Genomic DNA, 20822 nt, shown 5'->3' on the forward strand with positions numbered 1-20822 from the left:
TACAAAAGGTCCCATATTGCATGATTCCATTTATAGGAAATGTCCAGAGAAGGCAAATCTATCTAGACAAGAAAGCAGATTCGTGGTTACCTGGGACTGAGGTGGGAATGGGGAGTGACTGCAAAGGGGCAAGAGAAAGCTTTTTGTGGTGATGGAAATTTCCTATTACCAGATTGTGGTGATGATTGCATAACTGTAAATTAGCTAAAATCATTAAATTACACATTTAAAACAGGTGAACTTGATGGTATGTATACTTCAATAAAGCTGTTAAAAATTGTGTTAAATTGCATACTTACAAAAGAATAATGAAACATATGGGTAAGTCACGTAATAACAAAAACCTTGAACCCACCACCCAATTTAAGAAATAGAGTCTTTCCTATGCTGGTGAAGGTCACTGTCTGCTTAACCCTCCCTCTCTCCCTTAGATAACCATTATCCTGAATTGTGTATTTATCATTCCTTTTTTTCCTGTAGAATTTACTATGTATTTCAATCGCTAACAATATAGTTTACTTTTGCTCCTTTTTGAGTCTTATAAAAAATGGAATAAAAACTGCAGGTATCTTTCTGCAACTAGCTTTTGTAACAATACCATAATTTATCCATCCTCTATTCAGTGAATATCTGTGTTTCCAGTTCTTTGGTGTTACCATCAGTGCTGCTATGAACATTCTTGATCATTTCTCCTGGTACCTATGAAAGAGTTTCTTTAGGGCAGTGCTTCTCAGTCTGTAATGAGCATTCAGATCAACTGGGGATCTTCTAAAAGTGCAGATTCCTATTCAGTCGATATGGGTGCAGCCTGAGATTCTGCATTTCTACCTAGCTCTAGGTGATAAAGATGCTATGGTTTAGCCAATTACACTTTGATTGCTAAGGTAAGAATATATACCTAAAAATTGAATTGGTGAGATATTGGTTATATTTATCTTTAATCAAGATAATGAGGAACTGCTAGACTATTTTCAAAAACACTATACCATTTTACATGTGTCTCAGGAGAAAAAGAGACTACTCCACACACACACACACACACACACACACGCGCGCGCGCGCGCGCACACACACGAGGAAGGAGGGGCTCATGGGTATCAATGCACCAGGGAACACACGTTTCAAGGGACAGGCTTCAGAGTAGGCAAACCCGAACAAAAGGTCGGTGCATTGCAGTATCTAGACCTCACAGCTTTAAAAGTTTCCAGCACTGGGTACACCGGGATCCTCAAAAAAACAGAGATAAAATGGATGTTTGCGCAAGCCTGCCAGGCTACTGGAGGATGCGGTTAGAATTGAAACGCGGGTTTTCTGCAGTCTGCGGGTTTTGCTATGTGCAGTGCACAAATCTTCAACAGACACATCTCGTACCGCGCTGCAGGACACCTTTCCGGCTGCCACCCCATCTCCAGCGGAGCTCTGGATTTGCTGGAGTTTTGTCGGCACCTCCTCTTTGAGCACCTAGCCACGCGCGTGCGCATTGGCTGCTGGGCTGTGGGAACCCGGATTCCCGGCTCTGAGTGCCAGGTGGGTTTCCGCGGTATCCGCTTTTCCGGGAGACCCCGCTTCTTCCGCATTCCTGCAGGCCCCCGCGGCCTCGACCAAGACCAGGTTTCAGAGCTGCGGGGCGGAAGCCAGTGTATCCTATTCCCCGCGCTCGGGCGGAGGCTGCGTCGCTGTGGGCCGGGCCCCAGGGCGCTCGCCATGGCAGGGCAGCCGGTGGAGGTGGACGGCGGGATCATGGAAGGGGTGAGTGCGGAGCGGGGGGCCTAGGGGTGGCGGCAGCGCCCGGGCCGGGGGCAGAGCTTTCTTGTCTGATGTTCTCTCTCTTCTGCGCACCCGCGCCCTGGGCAGGGCGGCCAGATCCTGAGGGTATCCACAGCCCTGAGCTGTCTCCTGGGCCTCCCCTTGCGGGTGCAGAATATCCGAGCCGGCCGCAGCACGCCTGGCCTGAGGTAAATCGGGGCGCTGGGGAGCGGGCTGTAGGATGGGGGAGCGCCGGCCGGGGATTATGAGGACTGGGGGACTGGCCGTGGGGCTGGAAGGGTGAGGGGCTAGGGAGCAGCCCGTGGGCCGGGGCTTGGGGCTGGGGGTCGGGTGGGGCTGGGGACTCTGCAGTCGCGGCAGTGGTGCCGAGGATCCGGGCCCCCGGGTGGAGGAAATCCAGTCGCAAATCCAGGGTGCGGCGCTCCAGCCTGGCCTGTTAGCCATAGCCTGGGTTGTGTGGTCCCTCCAGGGACAAGTTTAGAAAATCGGCCCATGCTTTCTCTAGTTGGCTACGGTTGTCTCGTGTCCTAAAGTGTTAGCCTTTAAAATGGTTTCCCACTCATTGGGCATTTCGAGTACCCGGAGAGCTCTTAGCGTCTGAGCAGGATAGATCAAGGCAGATCAGCCTCTACGACCAGAAGAAACCCGTCTTTTAAACCAGTGCATTCTCTGCTGCCGCACATTTTAGAATCAGAACAGGACAGGACTCTGAGATGTATTAGTCCAGCTTTCATTTAACCTCTAGGAAGCTGTGCATACGACCAGAATTATCGGTTGTGGAAAGGGAAAAATGTTGACCTTTGACCTTCCTTGTTTCTTCTGTCTCGGAAGCTGGTCATGCCACTAGATAAGTTTCGGGTATATGCACCTATTAGAAGAGGAGCCAGGTTGAAGCCAAACTGATTCTTTTGTATTTTGTATATATTTCATTGTAATAGATCAGATATCTCTTAGCCTTTTCTCCACAATCCGTTTTGAAGTTATTAAAAGGCAATGAGTAATGTGTGTGAACATCAGTTCCTTTTGCCACAGTTTTTTGCAGTAATCCATTTCACCAGTAGTGAAATCCAATTCATTAAAGCTGTGTTAGGTACTTTATTAGTTTGATAGGGCTGTCATAACAAAAATACCAGAGACTGGGTGGCATAAACAACAGAAATTATTTTCTCACAGTTCTGGAAGCTGGAAGTCCAAAATCAAGGTGCTGACAGGGTTGGTTTCCTCTGAGAACTGCAAGGGAAGATTCTGTTCCAGGCCTTTCTCCCTGGCTTGGAGGTGGCCATGGTCTTGCCTCTTCACACCGTGATCAGTCTGCGTGTGCTCACCCCTGGTGTCTTGATGTCCTAATCTCTTTTTATAGGGACATCAATGAGAATGGATTAGGGCTCACCCTAACTGGCTGTTTGTAACTTAATCACCTCTTTTAAGGCCCTATCTCCAAATAATTCCGTTCTGAGGTCATGGGGGTTATGGCTTCAACATACGAATTTTGGGAGAACACACTTCAGCCATAGTAGGTACCACAGACCATTCAGTAAAGTGCAAGTCAGACTGGTGGCACATAGGTAGTTTTATTTATTTTCCTTTTTTGTACACTTCTAATTTACAACAATATATCAGTGTATGTGTTCATAGCTAAAATAACTGGTCAGGAAAGATCCCTTAAAATGGTGTCTACTAGCAGGTAGTCTGGGTGCATAGAAACCCAAAAAGAAGGTCTGTCACTGAAGATACGGCACTTACTATGGTTAGACCTTACTGTTTTGCCATTGTTTTATAAATGTGTCATAAAATCTGGGGATATAGGCAGTCTGAATGCACACATTTTGATGCAATATTCTGACCTGAAGGCCTCAACATTTATCTGGACTGGAAATGATTCGAGATTTATGTGATGGGCAACTGGAGGGGGCAAAAATCGGCTCAACAGAAATAATGTTTACACCAGAGAAAATCAAAGGTGGAATCCACACAGCAGATACCAAGACAGCAGGGTATGTGTCATTTATTTTCCATTTAAGTACGGACTTAGGAGTTAGAGCTGGATTCAAATGCAGGTCCTACCACTGACTGGACAAATGGTTTAACCTCTTTGAGCTTTAGCTTTCTCACTTTTAAAATGGCAATAAAACACTTACCTTTTAGGGTTAGAGACCATGTAAAGTTTCTAATTGTTTATTCATTGTGGTTACCGTGTTTCCCTGAAAATAAGACCTAGCCAATCAGCTCTAATGCATCTTTTGGAGCAAAAATTAATATAAGACCCAGTCTTATTTTGCTGTAAGACCTGGTCTTACATAAGACTGGGTCATATCATATCATATCATATCATATCATATAATGTAATACTGGGTCTTATATTAATTTTTGCTCCAAAAGACGCATTAGAGCTGATTGTCTGACTAGGTCTTATTTTCGGGGAGACACGGTATTACTATATCTAGAATTTTCTCGTATGTGTAGTATAGCATATTTGTTTCTTTTTATTATTAGAAATTGAATATCTGAAAATGACTACATTTTCATGCTTGCAGCCATAGTAGTCTTTACATTATAGCATATTTAGTTCTTGGTTTACAGCTAATTATGAACTATACTACTTTTAGTCTAGGTATTTGTTTTTGTTTTAATAGATACTTACACAGTTCTATTTAGAAATTTTTAGATATGATCTTAGTTTTTTTCCCCCCATTGGAAAATGAATATTTAACAATTAAATTGAGCCTTTATAGTTTTCCAAGAATCCCTCCTGTTATTGACAAAACATGGAGAGCAATTTTGTGTGTTTTCTATGTTATTTGGCTGATTGCTATTGTAAGCAGCATCCTTTTACCCAAATCCTATCCATTTACTAGGAAATTTGATGAAATAAGGAATAATACTGTACACCTGATTCCAGTTTGTTTTAGAAATGACTGTTTTAATAGATGGTGATTTTTTTTTAGTTTAAGAAAATTTTTAGTGATATTTAAGTAATGATGTGAATAGCCCTCTATGAAAGGGGACCTGCTACTAGGCCTAAGGTTTGGTTTGCCAACTGAGAACTTTCCTAAGGGGATTAAAAGTTTTTGAGGTAATCTTTATAGTTAGCATATTATTTCAGGTATTTCCCTGTACAAAAAGGTGAAAAAAGTTATAGTTAACCAACTATCTAAAAATGAACTAAAACAGAATCATAGAATTTTGAACCTGCAAAAGGGAAAATAGAAGCCATGTATTCCAACCCTTCCTCTATTTTGTGAATGAGAGAATGAAAAGGCCTTCTGGTGTTAAGTGATTTACCCAAGGTCAGAACTAGAATTAGAATCTAGGCCTTCTGGCTTCTAATCCATTAGAATGTATGGAAATGAGTTTAAAGTTGATAATCTAGCTCCATTCAGGAGACTAAAATAACGTTGTTCCTAGCAAGAAAATACATCTTACTTATTCACATTCTAACATTTTTATCCCTAATTGTGATTACAGTACTATGCGTTTTCTCAACTGTCTTAACTTTGTTTTTATAATTCCTTACTTTTCTAAAATTAAAGTTTTCTTTTCTTTTAGAATCTGATTTTATCGGGTGGGGGGAACATTTTATATACTGGGTTCTTAAGAGAATAAACAGTGAGAAGTTCAGTAATTAAAAACTTATGGTTTGTAATAAAGAAAACATTGTCAAGCCTTTTGCACTTGCTCCTAGGCTCAACTCCTTGAGAAAGGGAATTATATTGTACATATTTTCTTATAATGCCTAACAGTCAATAAACAGTCACTGAGTTAATGAAATGCATTATCAGTGATAATAAAGACTGTCTAGTTCAGTACACATGCATTGTTGCCATAAGAAAGTTAAGTAAAGATCTGTCTTTTGGTATGTAGAGGCTATGTTGAACTCCCTTTTAAACTACAATCCATGTATCAATATGATTGCTTTCCCTTGACATTGGAAAAGAAAAGAAGGGAAGTAAGAGCTCAATTAGAAAATCTGACCAAGTGTTTTGTTTTATAAAATACTTCCTATTCTATAATTATTTCTTATGATTTCTCTCATTATTTGACTATAAGGACTGGACAGAGGTGAGTTATATAGCAAGGATTATTTCCTTAAAATTTTTTCCATGTAAAATATTCAGCTGTCAGTATTTGTAAAATATTATTCTATTATATCATGGACCTCACGATGGTAGGAACTATATCTTAACTTGATATCTGAAACAGTGCCTTGTGCATGGTAGAGATTTAGGTATAATCATTCGAATATTTCTAGACCTTGGATGTTTTGAATTCATTTTCATAAACTGCTACTTTCAAGAATCCTTTTTATAAAAATGTTGTAAAGATAGTTTTATTTTTATTTATTTATTTATTTATTTTTACTTTTTTATAATATAAAGAAAGTATTAGAACTTACCTAAGGTCACAGAGCTAATGTGTTTAGTATTGGATTCAAACCCAGATTTGCTTATCATTTAAGGCCGGTTCCTTCTATGAAATATTGTCTCTCTTTAAGATTCAGGATTTTATGACTGAGTTACTGAAATGTTTTTTAACATTAAACTTGAGGACGTGTACCTGCTTTCCCAGTTGTTTGTGCTTCGGCCCTTGGTGCTGTGTAGTAACAATCACTTTCTTGAGACTTTAAACGGAAAATTCAGCTAAGCCTGTTCTGCCTTCTCCCTAGGAGTGTGTGCCTCTTGATGCAGGTCTCGATGCCCTGTGTTCTCTTTGCTGCTTCTCCATCAGAACTTCGTTTGAAAGGTGGAACTAATGCTGAAATGGCACCACAGATCGATTACACAGTGATGGTAAGGGCTTTTGTTGTTGCATACAAAATAAGATGATCTTATATATTGTGAATGTCCATTCTGTATTTAAATATAACCTGAGTGTTTTTGTGTACATACCTTTTTATTTCTTCATGGTGTCTAGTTCTGTTGTGGAAAGGGTAAGGGATTATGTTTACTTTAGATTTAGTATTGTATCTTAGAACAGTGTTCATAGTGAATTCTTTAAAAACCTCAAGTGTAATTATTATATAAATTATATTGTTATATAAATTATATTGTTATATAAATTGGTTATTTTATGTATATAGGGATTATGATTTGGAAGAAAAAACTCAAGACAAGAATTAAATACTATGTTTGACAAGAGTTGGTGAGGATGTGGAGAAATTGGAACCCTTGCACACTGTTGGTGGAAATCCAAAATGGTGTAGCCACTATGGAAAACAGTATGATGGTTTTTATTTTAATGAAAAATTAAAAACGAAACTGGCATATAATACAGCAATCCCACTTCTGAGTATCCAAAAGAGTTGAAATCAGGATCTCAAAGAGATGTTAGCATTCTCATGTTTATTGTAGCACTATTCATAATATCCAAGATGCTGAAACAACCTAAATGTCCATTTATGGAAGAACGGATTACGAGCGTGTGGTATATATACACAATGGAATATTACTCAGCCTTAAAAAGAAAGAAATTCTAGAATATGTGACAACATGGATAAACTTTGAGGACATTATGCTAAGTGAAATAAGCCAATCACATAAAGACAAATAATGGCATGATGGATCTAGCGTAGTCAAACTCATAGAATCAAAAAGTAGAGTGGGTGTTGGGGAAACAGAGAAATGGGGAGTTTCAGTTAAGCACGATGAATGAATGAGTGCTAGAGAGATCTGCTGTATAGCATTGTGCCTATAGTCAACAGTAATGTATTGTACACTTAAAAAATGGTTATGAAGGTAGATCTTGTATTAAATGTTCTTACAATAAAATAAAAATTTTAAAAAGAATTAAATACTATATTTTGACTATAAATTTTTTAAATGATAAAACTCAATATTGGCATGCTCATATAACTAGTAGGAAAGTAAAGTGGTATCTTTTTTCTCCGAGTTTATTGAGGCATTATTATTTATAGTAAAATTCACTGTATTTAGTGTACAGCGCTGTGATTTTTGACATATGGTTGTGAGCCAGCCACCACCATCAAGATACAGAGTTACTGTAAAAAATTTCCTCATCCCCTGTACTCATCAGTCTTACCCCCCAGCGTTGGCACCCACTAATTTGTTTTCTGTCAGTTTTGCCTTTTTATTCAGAATGTCATGTAAAGGAATACTATATATGGAGTCTTTTCAATCTCTTTTTTTCACTTACCATAATATATTTCAGATTCATCTATGATGCTTGTATTAGCAATAAAAGCTAAGTAGTGTTCTATTATATGGAAGTACCAGTTTGTTTATCCATTCATGTGTTATAGGACATTTGGGATGTTTCTAGTTTTGGGTGATTATCAATAAAGTCACTATCACTATAAATACTATGTGCAGGTTTTTTGTGTGAATATGTTTTCATGTCTCTTGCGTAAATACCTAGGAGAGGGATTGCTGGATTCTAATAGTAAGTGTATGTCTAATTTTATAAGAAACTGCCAGATTGTTTCGGCATTCAAAGTGGCTGCATTGTTTTGCATTTTCACTGGCATTGTATGAGTGTCTGCATTCTTCCTAGCACTTGATATTCTCAGATTTTAATTAAAACATTTTTGTTGCCATTTTAATACATGGTATGATCTTTTTAAATTCAGTTTGGTAGGACCTATAATGAAAGTTAATTTTATCTCTCTTCCCCTAGTAATCTCACTTCAAGAAAATGACCCTAATTAAATATTACAAAAGGTAGCAAAAGATAAATGTTAACATTTATTTGAGTAGAGCATTAATACTATAATAATTATGTTATTGGATTATAATGAGACCGGTTAGGAAATATTGTCCCCTGGGCTAAAATAACCACTGGGATCAAGTATCCTAAGTTGTAATTTTTTTTTTTTCATTAGGTAGACTTGCACAGCCCTGATTAATTAAATGTTAAACTTTTAATTTTAGCTATATGTCAGTTATTTTATTTGAAAAAATAGAACTAGCCTACACATTTTTTATGTCACTATTTATAAATGCCTCATTACTAGCTCAGTACAGAGTATTTTTGTGTAATAAATATACTTATTGAATCAGTAAATATCGGTGGTTAAAGTAATAATAAACTGATTTTTCAGGTTTTCAAGCCAATTGTTGAAAAATTTGGTTTCAAATTAAATTGTGACATTAAAATTAGGTAAGTTACTTATTTCTTAACCCTTAAACCCACTAGTTGTGCTAAAAATAGTGGAAAAATTAGATCTTAGAGAACTGTCATTCTGGAAGACACATATTACCTTACGTTTCCTGTAGCAAATAATTGTGCTTTGTGGCTTCAGAAACAATAAGCCATAGAGGTATGGGGACTGGGAAACAGCTACATGTGATATTCACTTGTCTTTTGGGAGAAGTATTTTCAAGGGGATTGTACACCGAGGCACCTTCATGTCTGATGTTCTCCAGGCTCAGCACAGAGTGAATGCTCCATGTGTGCTGACCACTGGACTGGGCACAACAGGGTCATAAAAGGGGTTCTCTTCCATAGTGCAGTCAGAGTTATTTTCCTAAGAAACACAATGGACATTCAGCTCATTTCTCTTTAAGGCTTTCCTCTGCCACTTAATAAGAAAGGCAAATTTCTTTCTTTCTTTTTTTAATTTTTATTTTATACTTTTATTTAAGTGTATTTTTCCAGGACCCATCAGCTCCAAGTCAAGTACTTGTTTCAATCTAGTTGTGGAGGGCGCAGCTCACACTGGCCCATGTGGGGATCGAACCAGCAACTTTGTTGTTAAGAGCACTGCACTCTAACCAACTGACCTAACCGGCCGTCCAAGGCCAGATTTCTTGATGTGTCATTTAGTGCTTTGCAATCTTATTCCAATTACCTTTCTGGCTTCATTCTCCCTCCTCCTCCTTTCAACGTACCATATATTATAACTACGTGATTGCCTGCTATTCCTTAAACATACTTTGTGCCTTCAGACTTTTCTCTCTTTGTTCATGTTATTTCTCCCCTACTGCCCTAAAATTTGGATTTCCTATATTTTTCCAAAATGAAACTTGTATTTTCTTGTTTGAATTGTCCATGAGTGTGCCTCAGTTGGAATTCATATTCGTACCTCTGTTGTAGTCCTCCATACAGCCTGAGTTATGTGCTAGTAGGTTATATGTGGAGCCATCTCCCTACCAGATGGGGTGCTCCTTGTGAATAGGGGCACTGTCATTCTCATCTGCATGTTCTCAGCATTTTCTGTAGAATAAATGACACTGAATATTGAAGTTAAAATTTTATTAGTGTTCAGCTACTGTAATATTCATATTATTTATTGAGCACTTACTAAGTGCCAGACATTTTTTTAGGCACTGGAATATAACAGGAACAAAATAAACAAAGGTCCCACCGTGAAGCCCTTATATGCTAAAACGGCACTGTCAATAGAACTTGTTTCTTCAGGGACATGTTCCCTGTGTGTCCAGCATGGTAGTCACTAGCCATGTGACTTTAGAGCACTTGGAGTGTGGATAGCACGACTGGAAGCTGAGTTTTAAATTTTTAACTTAAAAGGAAATACTCACATGTAGATTGAGACTACCAGATTGGACAGCACAGATCTAAAACATCATTTAGAAATTTCAAACATGAATTATATGGTTGGATATCATTCACATGTTCTTTTATGGTAAATATTGACCTCTATTTTTGTCGTGCAGTCAGTTTATGTGTTTGTCATTTTTTATAGGGGCTACTACCCAAAAGGGGGTGGTGAAGTGATTGTCCAAATATCACCAGTTAAACAGTTGAACCCAATAAATTTAACTGACTGTGGCTCTGTGACTAAGATATATGGAAGAGCTTTTGTTGCTGGTGTTTTGCCATTTAAAGTAAGTTATCTAGATGCTCTTAGAAGTGTATGTATGTTTTGATAAGTATTGTATATCTAAATTTTGAAATTATTGAAAACTTAAGTTTTAAATAAATCTTCATTAAATTATTTTTCTTAAAATTCTGTGCTCTCTAATCTTGAAAATCAAGTTTTTATGTACCACTTATAAAAGTTAATTATTTTATTTGTCTTTGAAGTCTTGAAAACAATTGTCAAAATAATAATTTATTTTATTCTATTTTTCTGTTTTGCCGAAATAGGTAGCAAAAGAAATGGCAGCGGCAGCTGTAAGATGCATCAGAAAGGAGTATAGGGATCTGTACGTTAACATCCAGCCTGTTCAGGAAACTAAAGACCAAGCTTTTGGCAATGGAAGTGGAATAATGTGAGACAGTATACTTTTCTCTATACATTGTGTGAAGACCCCAAAATAATTAACTTATTTAAATGAAAGATTTGTAGTTTTTTTGTTTAAATTTATAGTTTTAAGGGGATATATTTTAAAGGGCATTTATACCCAAAACAACAGTATGGTGAATTAAGATGATTATTTCATTCCGAATTTTATTCTGAGGATGGTTTGCCTTTATTACATTGTAAGAGCTCTTTTCTTTATAGCGAACTTAAATGTTGAAGCTAATCAGAAATTAGCCTTTGAAGCTGATCTAAGGGAAATATCTCTTGTTGCTTTTTTATACCTCAACGGTGAAGTCAGTTTACAAGCAAATATTAGAAATGACAAAGATCTATTTAGAAAAGAAATATAACTATTATATTAATCCAATTAGGAGTTACTGATTTAAGTGTTATAAAAATGCTTTAATTGATGTTTTTGAAGTATGAAAGTATCTTTTGTAGATATTTAAATTTTAAAGTCTCTTCCAGTTTCTATTAAAGGGTTTAAAGTAAATGCATGCTCTACAAGTACATATGATAATACTATGTAAAAACTATGAAACAAAACCAAACATCTCTATAGAAAGACCTTTTCATTTAAGATAATCATAAAATACTTTATAATACAGTATGCCTATGAAATGATACCACTTAGTGCTAATGACATAACTTCTAGCAGGGCCATTCCTTACCTGTGAGTAGATTAGAATCTAATGTGACTTCTTGTCTGAAGAACTGAAGGATACTAATGCCTTGATGAAGATGGAGAATGCTAATCATGTTGCTCTCTGTATGAAGAATTTCATTTTTGCAATATACTAGCCAGATCCAGTTCTTTGTGTTTAACAGTCACTATTTTCCTATGTTGTATTTGCATGTAATTTTAGAGTATTTATAGCATAGGTAGTAATACTTTTTTTTTTCCTACATAGTATTATTGCTGAGACATCCACTGGCTGTTTGTTGGCTGGATCATCGCTTGGTAAACGAGGTATAAATAAAAGAGATCCACAATTTCCAACGCTATAGTAAAATTCTTCATCTGGTGGGATTAGAATGTTATAGAATGATGGAAGACAAATTTAAAAGGATATAGTTAACTGATTCTGTTTTAGAGTCAATTAAATTTTCAGTGTTTCCCCCAACTTTACACTTCGAACATTTTCAAACGTATAGAAAAGTTGAATGACTAGTGAACATCCATACGTTGTTCTCCTAGATTCACTGGTACTGAACATTTAGCTACAAGTTGTGTGTTTATGAGCCATTTCAATTTATTAGATTGGTACAAAAGTAATTGTGATTTTTGTAATTATTTTTAACCTTTTAAGCCGCAAATACTTTTGCACCAACCTAGTAAGTTGCAGCAATAGTGAATACTGCAGCAATGTCCAAAGGACAATACCTGCATAATCACAATGCCATTTTTATACTCAAAGAAGTTGTCTATTATATTCAGACATAACCAGTTGCCTCCAAAATATTCATTAGAGCAATTGGAATTTTTTTGAGTACACACGGCATTTAATGATCATATCTGTTTAGTTTCTTTTTTTACTACAGTTTCTTTTTTTTCTTTCATGATACTGACATTTTGAAAAGTCCAGGCCATTTTCTCATAAGATTTCCCACAATTTGGATTTGTCTGATTGTCTCATGATTAGATATAAATATTCGCATATGCTAAGCTCTCAGAAGATTATATATACATAAAGATCGTATCCTAAAAGTTGCAGGGTGAGTTCAGAGTCCTAAAAAATGTTATACCAGTGCTAACGAGGATATATTAATTAAACCTTTTGCCTCTTATTAATTTACTTTTTTTAAATTATGCCTGTCATAGGTGTAAATGCAGACAAGGTTGGAATTGAAGCTGCCGAAATGCTATTAGCAAATCTTAGACATGGTGGTGCTGTGGATGAGTATCTGCAAGACCAGGTAATGACACTTAGTGTTAAAACCTTCGAGCCTATTAGATCTGAATATTTGGTAGTTAGATTGAATATAAATTTTAATCGTTGACTTTCAGACACTGATTGGCATGTTTTAATTCAATCAGTTTAAAAAAAAAATTTTTTTTGTTGGGGAATATTGGGGAACAATGTGTTTCTCCAGGGCCCATCAGCTCCAAGTCGTTGTCCTTCATTCTGGTTGTGGAGGGCGCAGCTCAGCTCCAAGTCTGGTCGGCGTTTTCAACCTTAGTTACAGGAGGCACAGCCCACCATCCAATGCCAGAATTGAACTGGCAACCTGTTGTTGAGAGCTCACGCTCCAACCAACTAAGCCATCCGTTCGCCCCAGTTTTTTGTTTGTTTGTTTTTTAATTAAGATTTATTGGGGTGACAATTGTTAGTAAAGTTACATAGATTTCAGGTATACAATTCTGCAATACATTATATCTAACATTGTGTGTTCACCATCCAGAGTCAGTTCTCTTTCCATCACCATATATTAGACCCTATTTACCCTCTAATAGAGTCCCCCCTACCCCGTTACCCTCTGGTAACCCCTAAACTATTGTCTTTGTCTATGAGTTTTTGTTCCTTCATTTGTTTGTCTTGTTCTTTTGTTGTTTTCAGTTTTATATACCACACATCAGTAAAATCATGGTTCTCTACTTTTTCTTTCTGACTTATTTCGCTTAGCATTATAATCTCAAGATCCATCCATGTTGTCACAAATGGTACTACTTCATCTTTTCTTACCCTGGTCACCCCAGTTTTTAAAGTGTTATTCAGGAATTTATATTCCTCAGATTTCAGTCCTCATCTTACTTGACCTGGCTTCAGCATTTGGCATAATTGATCACTTCTTCCTTCTTGAAATACTTTCTTCACTTGGTTTCTAAAATACTGTTATTTTTCTGTCCCCCTGGCTATATAGTCTAGTCTTTTTGCTACTTTGTTGTTGTCATCTTCTCAACTTTTAAATTTTGGAGAGCCCGTGGACTCAGGCTCACACCTCTTTTCTGTACCTGTGTATACTCCTTCAGTAGTTTTATCCTGCCTCATGGGTTAAATATTATCTATATGCTGACAACTTCCAAATTTATATCAGTAGCCCAAACCTTTCTTCTTAACTCCATATACATTATATCCTTATGCCTGTCAGCATCTCCACTTGGATGTGATACAGACTTCTCAGACTTCATGTATCTACTCACATTGAGAAATGCTAGTGAATATTTCCAAAAAAGATATTTTTATGGTTCACTATCTGATAGATTTTTCTTTCTACTACATTTTTCTTTCCTTAATCTCAAATTAGCAGTCTACATTTAGAAATGTATTCTTGAAGATTTCTTAACCAGTTTCTTAATAAGTTCTCCTTATTTCTAGTCTCTTCCTTCTTGCCCAAGTCTACTCTACACTCCCAATAGTTCTGTATTGGATGTATTGATTTACCTGTTAAAATGTAATTTTAGAGAGGGGAAGAAGTGTGTCTTATTATACGAGTATATATTAGCTTGTAGATATGGTTGACCTGGTTAAATATATTAACTTTCAACTCTTAAACATTACTATGTTATACTCTTAAACATTAATTTAAAAAAATCTATATTGAGAACTGCTAAGTGTTTCTGTACCACACCAGAGACTTTGGGTGACACAGGTTTTCTATCATCTTCTTAGGACTTCTGGAAACCTGAAGAAGTAGAAATTATTTTAGCTATTTTGATTTCTAGTAGTAATTTTATATGGGAAGCAATAGAATTTTTAACTCCAAATATTAGTAATTGTTTTTTTCCTTTACTGTTTTTTTCAATAGCTGATCATTTTCATGGCATTAGCCAATGGCGTTTCCAGAATAAAAACTGGACCAGTTACACTCCATACACAAACGGCTATACATTTTGCTGAACAACTAGCAAAGGTGAGTATTCCATCAGAAAGAGTAATTGATTTTTGTTGTAGCCAATTTTGGGTCGAATTTTAATAAACAGAAAACTTAATAGTAATTATAATTGCTATAATTGCTGTCACTCACTGACTACTCCATTTGTGGCAGATATTGAACTAACTCAGCAATTTATCTGAATCTTACTCTCTGCATGACCATTTTAGGTGGCTATTTATTATTATTCCCGTTTTACATATGAGTAAAGTGCGGCAGAGGGGTTAAATTAATTGCTCAAGACTATGTGGTTTCTTAGTGGCAGAGCCAGACTTTGAGCAAACCCAGGAAAACATATATAAAAACCCACATGTGGTACTGCATTACAGAGTAAGTAAAGATGTTTTGATGGGAACTGTGAAATCAAATCACAAGGGATTTGTAGTTGGCTATAACCTTAAATATTTATATAAAATTTTGAATGTTTTATTTTCTTGTGATTCTGTTGGTAGAACAGAATATTTGCTGAAATTCTAATGTTTACCAATCCTCTTTGGAAGAGTTACAATTTTTAGTGAAAAAGACTTAACATTGTATAAGCTCATATTTATACCTTTTCTACAGAATTCTTAATTTAAAACATGATTAACATGTATGTTGCATCCTATATCAATGTAACTTTTTATAGAAAATTTGGAAAATAGAGGAAGAAACCTCCCCATAATTCCTCCTTGCTAGTAAAACCACTGTTGAATTTAAGTGTTTTGCTCCTCTCTTAAAATTGTTTCTCTGCATTTTTTTACGTCTAATGTACACACCTTCATTTCTTGCCTTTTTCAGTAATGTAGCATATTCTTAGTTGCTACTTCCATATGGAATTTTATAAAGTAATATAAAATTTATAACTCAAAATTTTATGAAGGAAGTTGCTGACCTTAATCATTTTTAAAAATTATGAAAGTAATGCACACTAGTTAACAAAAAATGAAGCATTACAGAAGTGTACTAAACACAAAGCCGCTGTTGTCCTACTCCTAACAGTTTTTTTGTATGATTCTTACTCATATGTACTTTTTTTGTTACTAGAAAGCATAGATAGATTTTGGTCAAATTGTAGGAAAAGGCTGAAAGGAATTGAAGGCAAATTATATTTGACGTCAAGAGATAGTTAGCTGTATTTTTTTACTATTATACTTATGCTGGAGTTGTATTCATTATAGTCTTCACTTTTTATAGTGCTTTGCACCTGGTGAACACATGTTATTTGAAGTGAATACATAGTGGAAAGTGCTGTGAGCTGGAATTGATAGCTCTGGTTTCTTGTTCAGCTTTGTTGTGTTTTAACTGAGTGACGTGGGCCAAGCTGCTTCATCTTCCTGTGCCTCAATGCAGAGAATTAATTTGTAAAATCAAGGAGTGGGGCTGTAGTCCCTAAAGGCTCCTTCTAACTAAAAATTTGTGTAGTTTTTCAGTAGGTTAGAAATGATTTCCTTAACTGTTACCTGTGTTCCTTATTTACATAATGTTTGTAATTTAGAAAAATATATAACTACACAGTAATTTGGCTGTCTAGTTCAGAATTCAGTGTTTATTCATTCAACAATAATTTTTTTAAAAATATTTCTTTGGGGGAGGGGACACCACACTTCTACCCAAGCGAGAGAGGTCGTCTATTTATTATTATTATTATTTTTGAAATAACTTTTATTTTATTTTATTTTACTTCATTTTATTGGGGAACAGTGTGTACTTCCAGGCCTTTTTCCCAAGTCAAGTGGTTGTCCTTTCAGTCTTAGTTGTGGAGGGCGCAGCTCAGCTCCAGGTCCAGTTGCCATTTTCTAGTTGCAGAGGGCACAGCCCTCCATCCCTTGCGGGAGTCGAACCGGCAACCTTGTGGTTGAGAGGACGCATTCCAACCAACTGAGCCATCCAGGAGCTCAGCAGCAGCTCAGCTCAAGGTGCCATGTTCAATCTTAGTTGCAGGGTGCGGAGCCCACCATCCCTTGCGGGACTCCAGGAATTGAACTGACAACCTTGTGGTTGAGAGCCCTCTGGCCATTTGGGAATCGAACTGGCAGCCTTTGGAGTTAGGAGCACGGAGCTCTAACCGCCTGAGCTACTGGGCCAGCCCATAACTTTTTTTTTAACTTTTATTTATTTAAGTGTGTTTTTCCAGGACCCATCAGTTCCAAGTCAAGTAGTTTTTCAATCTAGTTGTGGAGGGTGCAGCTCACAGTGGCCCATGTGGGGATCCAACCGGCAACCTTGTTAAGAGCACTGCGCTTATCTAACTGAGCTAACCAGCCGCCAGGTCTTTTATTTTTTACGCTTATCATGCCTTGAATTCATAGTCAATGGGTTCCAGCAGCTCAGGTTCCTTTCAATTGGTTCTCTGGAGCAGGCTGGCGCTTAAGTTGAACCCAGGTACCCTTCTCTTTGGCTTCCTGCTTTTTCTGATCAGTTTCCTTCACACATTTCAGGGAGCTATCTCAGCTCTTAAATTGCTTAATATGCTCAATACATACGTTACTTCTCTTGGCAAGACTCTTGCTCTTAACTTGTGCGTTTACAACAATGCCAGCCGCATGCTGAGTAACACTGTAGGCTCCTCCAGTTTTGCCATGGGAACATTTGTGGGGCATTCCTTTTTGAATAGTGTGGCTCATTCCCTTGATGTCTATAATGTCACCTTCCTTATAGGTTTGCATGTCTGTGGCCAAAGGAACAACTTCATGTTTTCCAAAAAGCCAAAAGAACAGAGCGGGGCCTCTCCTCTTTCCCTTTGTGTTGGTCATTTTGGTGGATTACTGGAAAATAGTAGTTCTGGCCAAAAGGAAGAACGATAATTTCCCACTATGTGTCAGTACCTCCCACAAAATACTGAAACTGGAAGAATTTGTGAATATTACTGTTCAGCAGGGCCCCAAAATGATGGTTTTCAAATTGAATTTCAAAGAATCCTAAGGCATTAAGCATACTTGAAATCCCTTTGCCACGAATTCAGTCATTCTAGTCAGTCGTTTACATTTTAATTCAGTTTTGTTAAAATGAACACATTTGATTTTTTAAAAAATTATTTTCCAGACTACAGTGATAGTGATAAAATATTTCAAAGCCAAACTTGAATTACAAGTGAAAAAACTACAATGTCAAGCCCAATAAGAATGAAGGAAAATGTTAATCGTCACCTCCCCCCACCTTCCTTCTCAGAACTACATCTTTCTGAATAGTATGTTTAGGGAATTAAATTGGCAAGAAAATTGGAGGGAAATTAAAGGGTAACTTGATACTTGACAAGATAAAAGAAGTGTAAATGCTTCAGTGTTGTGTTTCAGAAAATTGTAGGAAGTAGGCAGTGGAGAGGCATTATAATTAACAATTGAGATTTTAAAATTGATACTTGCCTAGGCTGTGCTCCCAGGGGTTCTGATTCAGTGGTTATGGAGTGGGGCCCAGGCTGTATATTCTGACAAAACTCCACAAGTTTGTATGTCTCTGAACAAGAACCATGGTTCTGGAACGAACTATTTTATATCTAGATTACTGAAATTCTTATGACTTGATCTTCGTGTCTTTAACTTCTTCAATAAAACAAGTTTAATATTAGCTACCTGCCTATTTAACCTTGAGTTACGGGCTCTTCTTTCTATCCTCTTCATATTACTTACATACTAAATACTCTTCTGGTTTCAGGCTAAATTTACTGTGAAGAAATCAGAAAATGAAGATGATGCCTCTAAAGACACTTATATTATCGAGTGCCAAGGAATTGGGATGACAAATCCAAATCTATAGGGTATTTACCTTTTACATGATACCTCAAAGATGTATTATACTAATTCATTTCGTAAATACTACAAAACAACGAATAAGAAGTAACTTATTAAAGGACGTGACAAATTTGGAGATGAAGTACAGAGTGTTCTAGATTTACTGAGAATGCTTCATCAAACTAATCTCACTTTGATATCTCCTGAGATATGGACAATGAAATATAAAAGTTGGTGGATATGTCTGTTAGCTGATTTCAATACGGAAGTATTGATATAAAATATTATTTTCCCTTTGAAGTGTGTTTTTCTTTTTTATGTACTAAATTAAGTCGGGAATGTAAATTTGATCTGTAGTTTGTGTATAGTTCTAATCACTTTGCTCCAGTCTCACATAAACGCTAATGAGATAATTTTATGTACATGTATTTGCTGTGTCAACAATAAGTTAATGAGCGTTTTCTCATTCTAACTATATGTACCTTCCATCTAGTTGGGCATTTGGTAAATAATGATTTCAAATCTGCTGAATATGTTCTGGAAGCCAAACAATGAGCATTGCAAAATTTCAACCCCATATATGTTTTTGTTTGGCTTGCATTATTAAAAAGTAATTGAGTGCCTTTAGAACAGAATGTGCTTTTTGTTGCTCTGTATTATCTTACAACTACCATGTTTCCCCAAAAATAAGACCTAGCCGAACAATCAGTTCTAATGCATCTTGTGGAACAACAATTAATACAAGACCTGGTATTATATTGTATTATTATAGTATGTTATGTTATGTTATATTATATTATATTTACTATATTATATTATACCCAGTCTTATAGTAAAATAAGACCGGGTCTTATATTAATTGTTGCTCCAAAAGACGCATTAGAGCTAATTGTCTGGCTAGGTCTTATTTTTGGGGAAACACGGTATCATACATTCAGAAAGTGCTGAGTTAGTCTGTATAGGACAATATAATGAAGAAAATTACTCCATGTACATAGTAGTAATTTTTGTCATTGAATTCTGTGGCCTTGGACAGTTGGCTTTAGTTTGCTTTAAAGATGAGGATGACAGTATTGTTTGCTATTTATATTTCACACTGTAGATAAATTTTATAAACCCCATTTCTATAAAAAATGAGATATGAAATATCCTTCTATTTCAGAGTAAAACTGCACTTAGTTTTTAGAGGGGTTGTGATAAATTTGGGGGTCTTCAGACTAAGTTGATCCTTGCAGCTGCTGACAGGGTATGCAGTAGTGTGAAAGATCGGCTGGAATGGAGAGATTGGAACTATAGAGTGAGCATTGCAAGGTCAACAGTGGATGTGATAAGTTCATGATTAACCTTAGTTTGAGTGTGTCACTCTTGTTGAGTCTCAGCTTAGGTAAAATGAAGTTGCGACTACTGCAAATAAATTTTTTCTTTCTAGTTCTATATCTAAAATTCTATTTCAATGGTTTCTAAGACCAGCTAGTACAAGTAACTGTTTATTCAACACTGTATGTGCATTGGTCTTTTTTTTTTTTTTTTTTGCATTGGTCTTTAACGATATTCTTTAAACCAGTGGCCTTCAAACATGGGTATTCATACTACTTGTTTCACAAATCCTTCCCATAAATTTCAATTTTGTAGATATCAGTTGTTTTTAGAGAGTTTGTTTCCAAATTTCTGTACTTAAATATGTGCTGCCTCCTAAGATGCAGTTGCCTGCCGTCAAGATAGTATTGCAGGTTCTCCTTTTTAGCTTTTCTTTCACAGTCACCATTCTTCCTCTTTACAAAAGAGAAGTTTATTTTTACCCATCCTATTTTTATAACGGTGCATTCCCCTGTAGTAGAATAAAATCTCCAAGGCACCAAATAAAGGGACAACTTTAAATATTAGTCCCTAAAAGCCTACTCAAACTAGATCTGCATCTTATATATTTGCATGATTTTAAGTAAGGAGGTGAAAACATCCATGTTCACTTTCTATAAATAAACATTATATCTTTAAACCTTATTTTCCTGATTATTAGGAGAAACATTTTCATTGGATTTGCCAAAAGGCTTGTCTACAAAGTTTAAATCCATTTGTTTTTAAACTTTGGTAGTTTACTGCTTAGTAAGAATTATGAATTACTTTGCTCTCCATCTGTACCATGTGGAGTGTGTTGTAGCTTCTATAATCTATATTATTACCATTCTGTAAATAATGCACACAATTATTAATATATGTTTTAAAGCCCCACACTTGCTTGATAACCTTTTTGC

General features: G+C 36.3%; 1 protein-coding gene across 2 annotated transcripts; it reads left to right on the top strand.

Annotated features, from left to right (window-relative positions):
• Nucleotides 1–1458: 1458 nt before the first annotated feature.
• On the top strand, nt 1459–19142 carry RTCA (RNA 3'-terminal phosphate cyclase). 2 transcript variants are annotated; one of them, XM_019747032.3, is made up of 11 exons: nt 1464–1749; nt 1855–1955; nt 3618–3761; nt 6431–6554; nt 8822–8880; nt 10427–10568; nt 10831–10955; nt 11899–11957; nt 12810–12904; nt 14735–14839; nt 18494–19142. In XM_019747032.3, the coding sequence occupies exons 1-11, from the start codon at nt 1705–1707 to the stop codon at nt 18593–18595; spliced, it is 1101 nt and encodes a 366-aa protein (XP_019602591.1). In that variant the 5' UTR covers nt 1464–1704; the 3' UTR covers nt 18596–19142. The 2 variants fall into 2 exon arrangements, with proteins under 2 accessions (XP_019602592.3, XP_019602591.1); XM_019747033.3 differs by lacking the exon at nt 3618–3761 and having other exon boundaries at nt 1459–1749.
• The last annotated feature ends 1680 nt before the right edge of the window (nt 19143–20822 follow it).

This window comes from Rhinolophus sinicus, chromosome 7, assembly GCF_057876585.1.
Source record: "Rhinolophus sinicus isolate RSI-liver-muscle chromosome 7, RSI-T2T, whole genome shotgun sequence".
Lineage (NCBI taxonomy): Eukaryota > Metazoa > Chordata > Mammalia > Chiroptera > Rhinolophidae > Rhinolophus > Rhinolophus sinicus.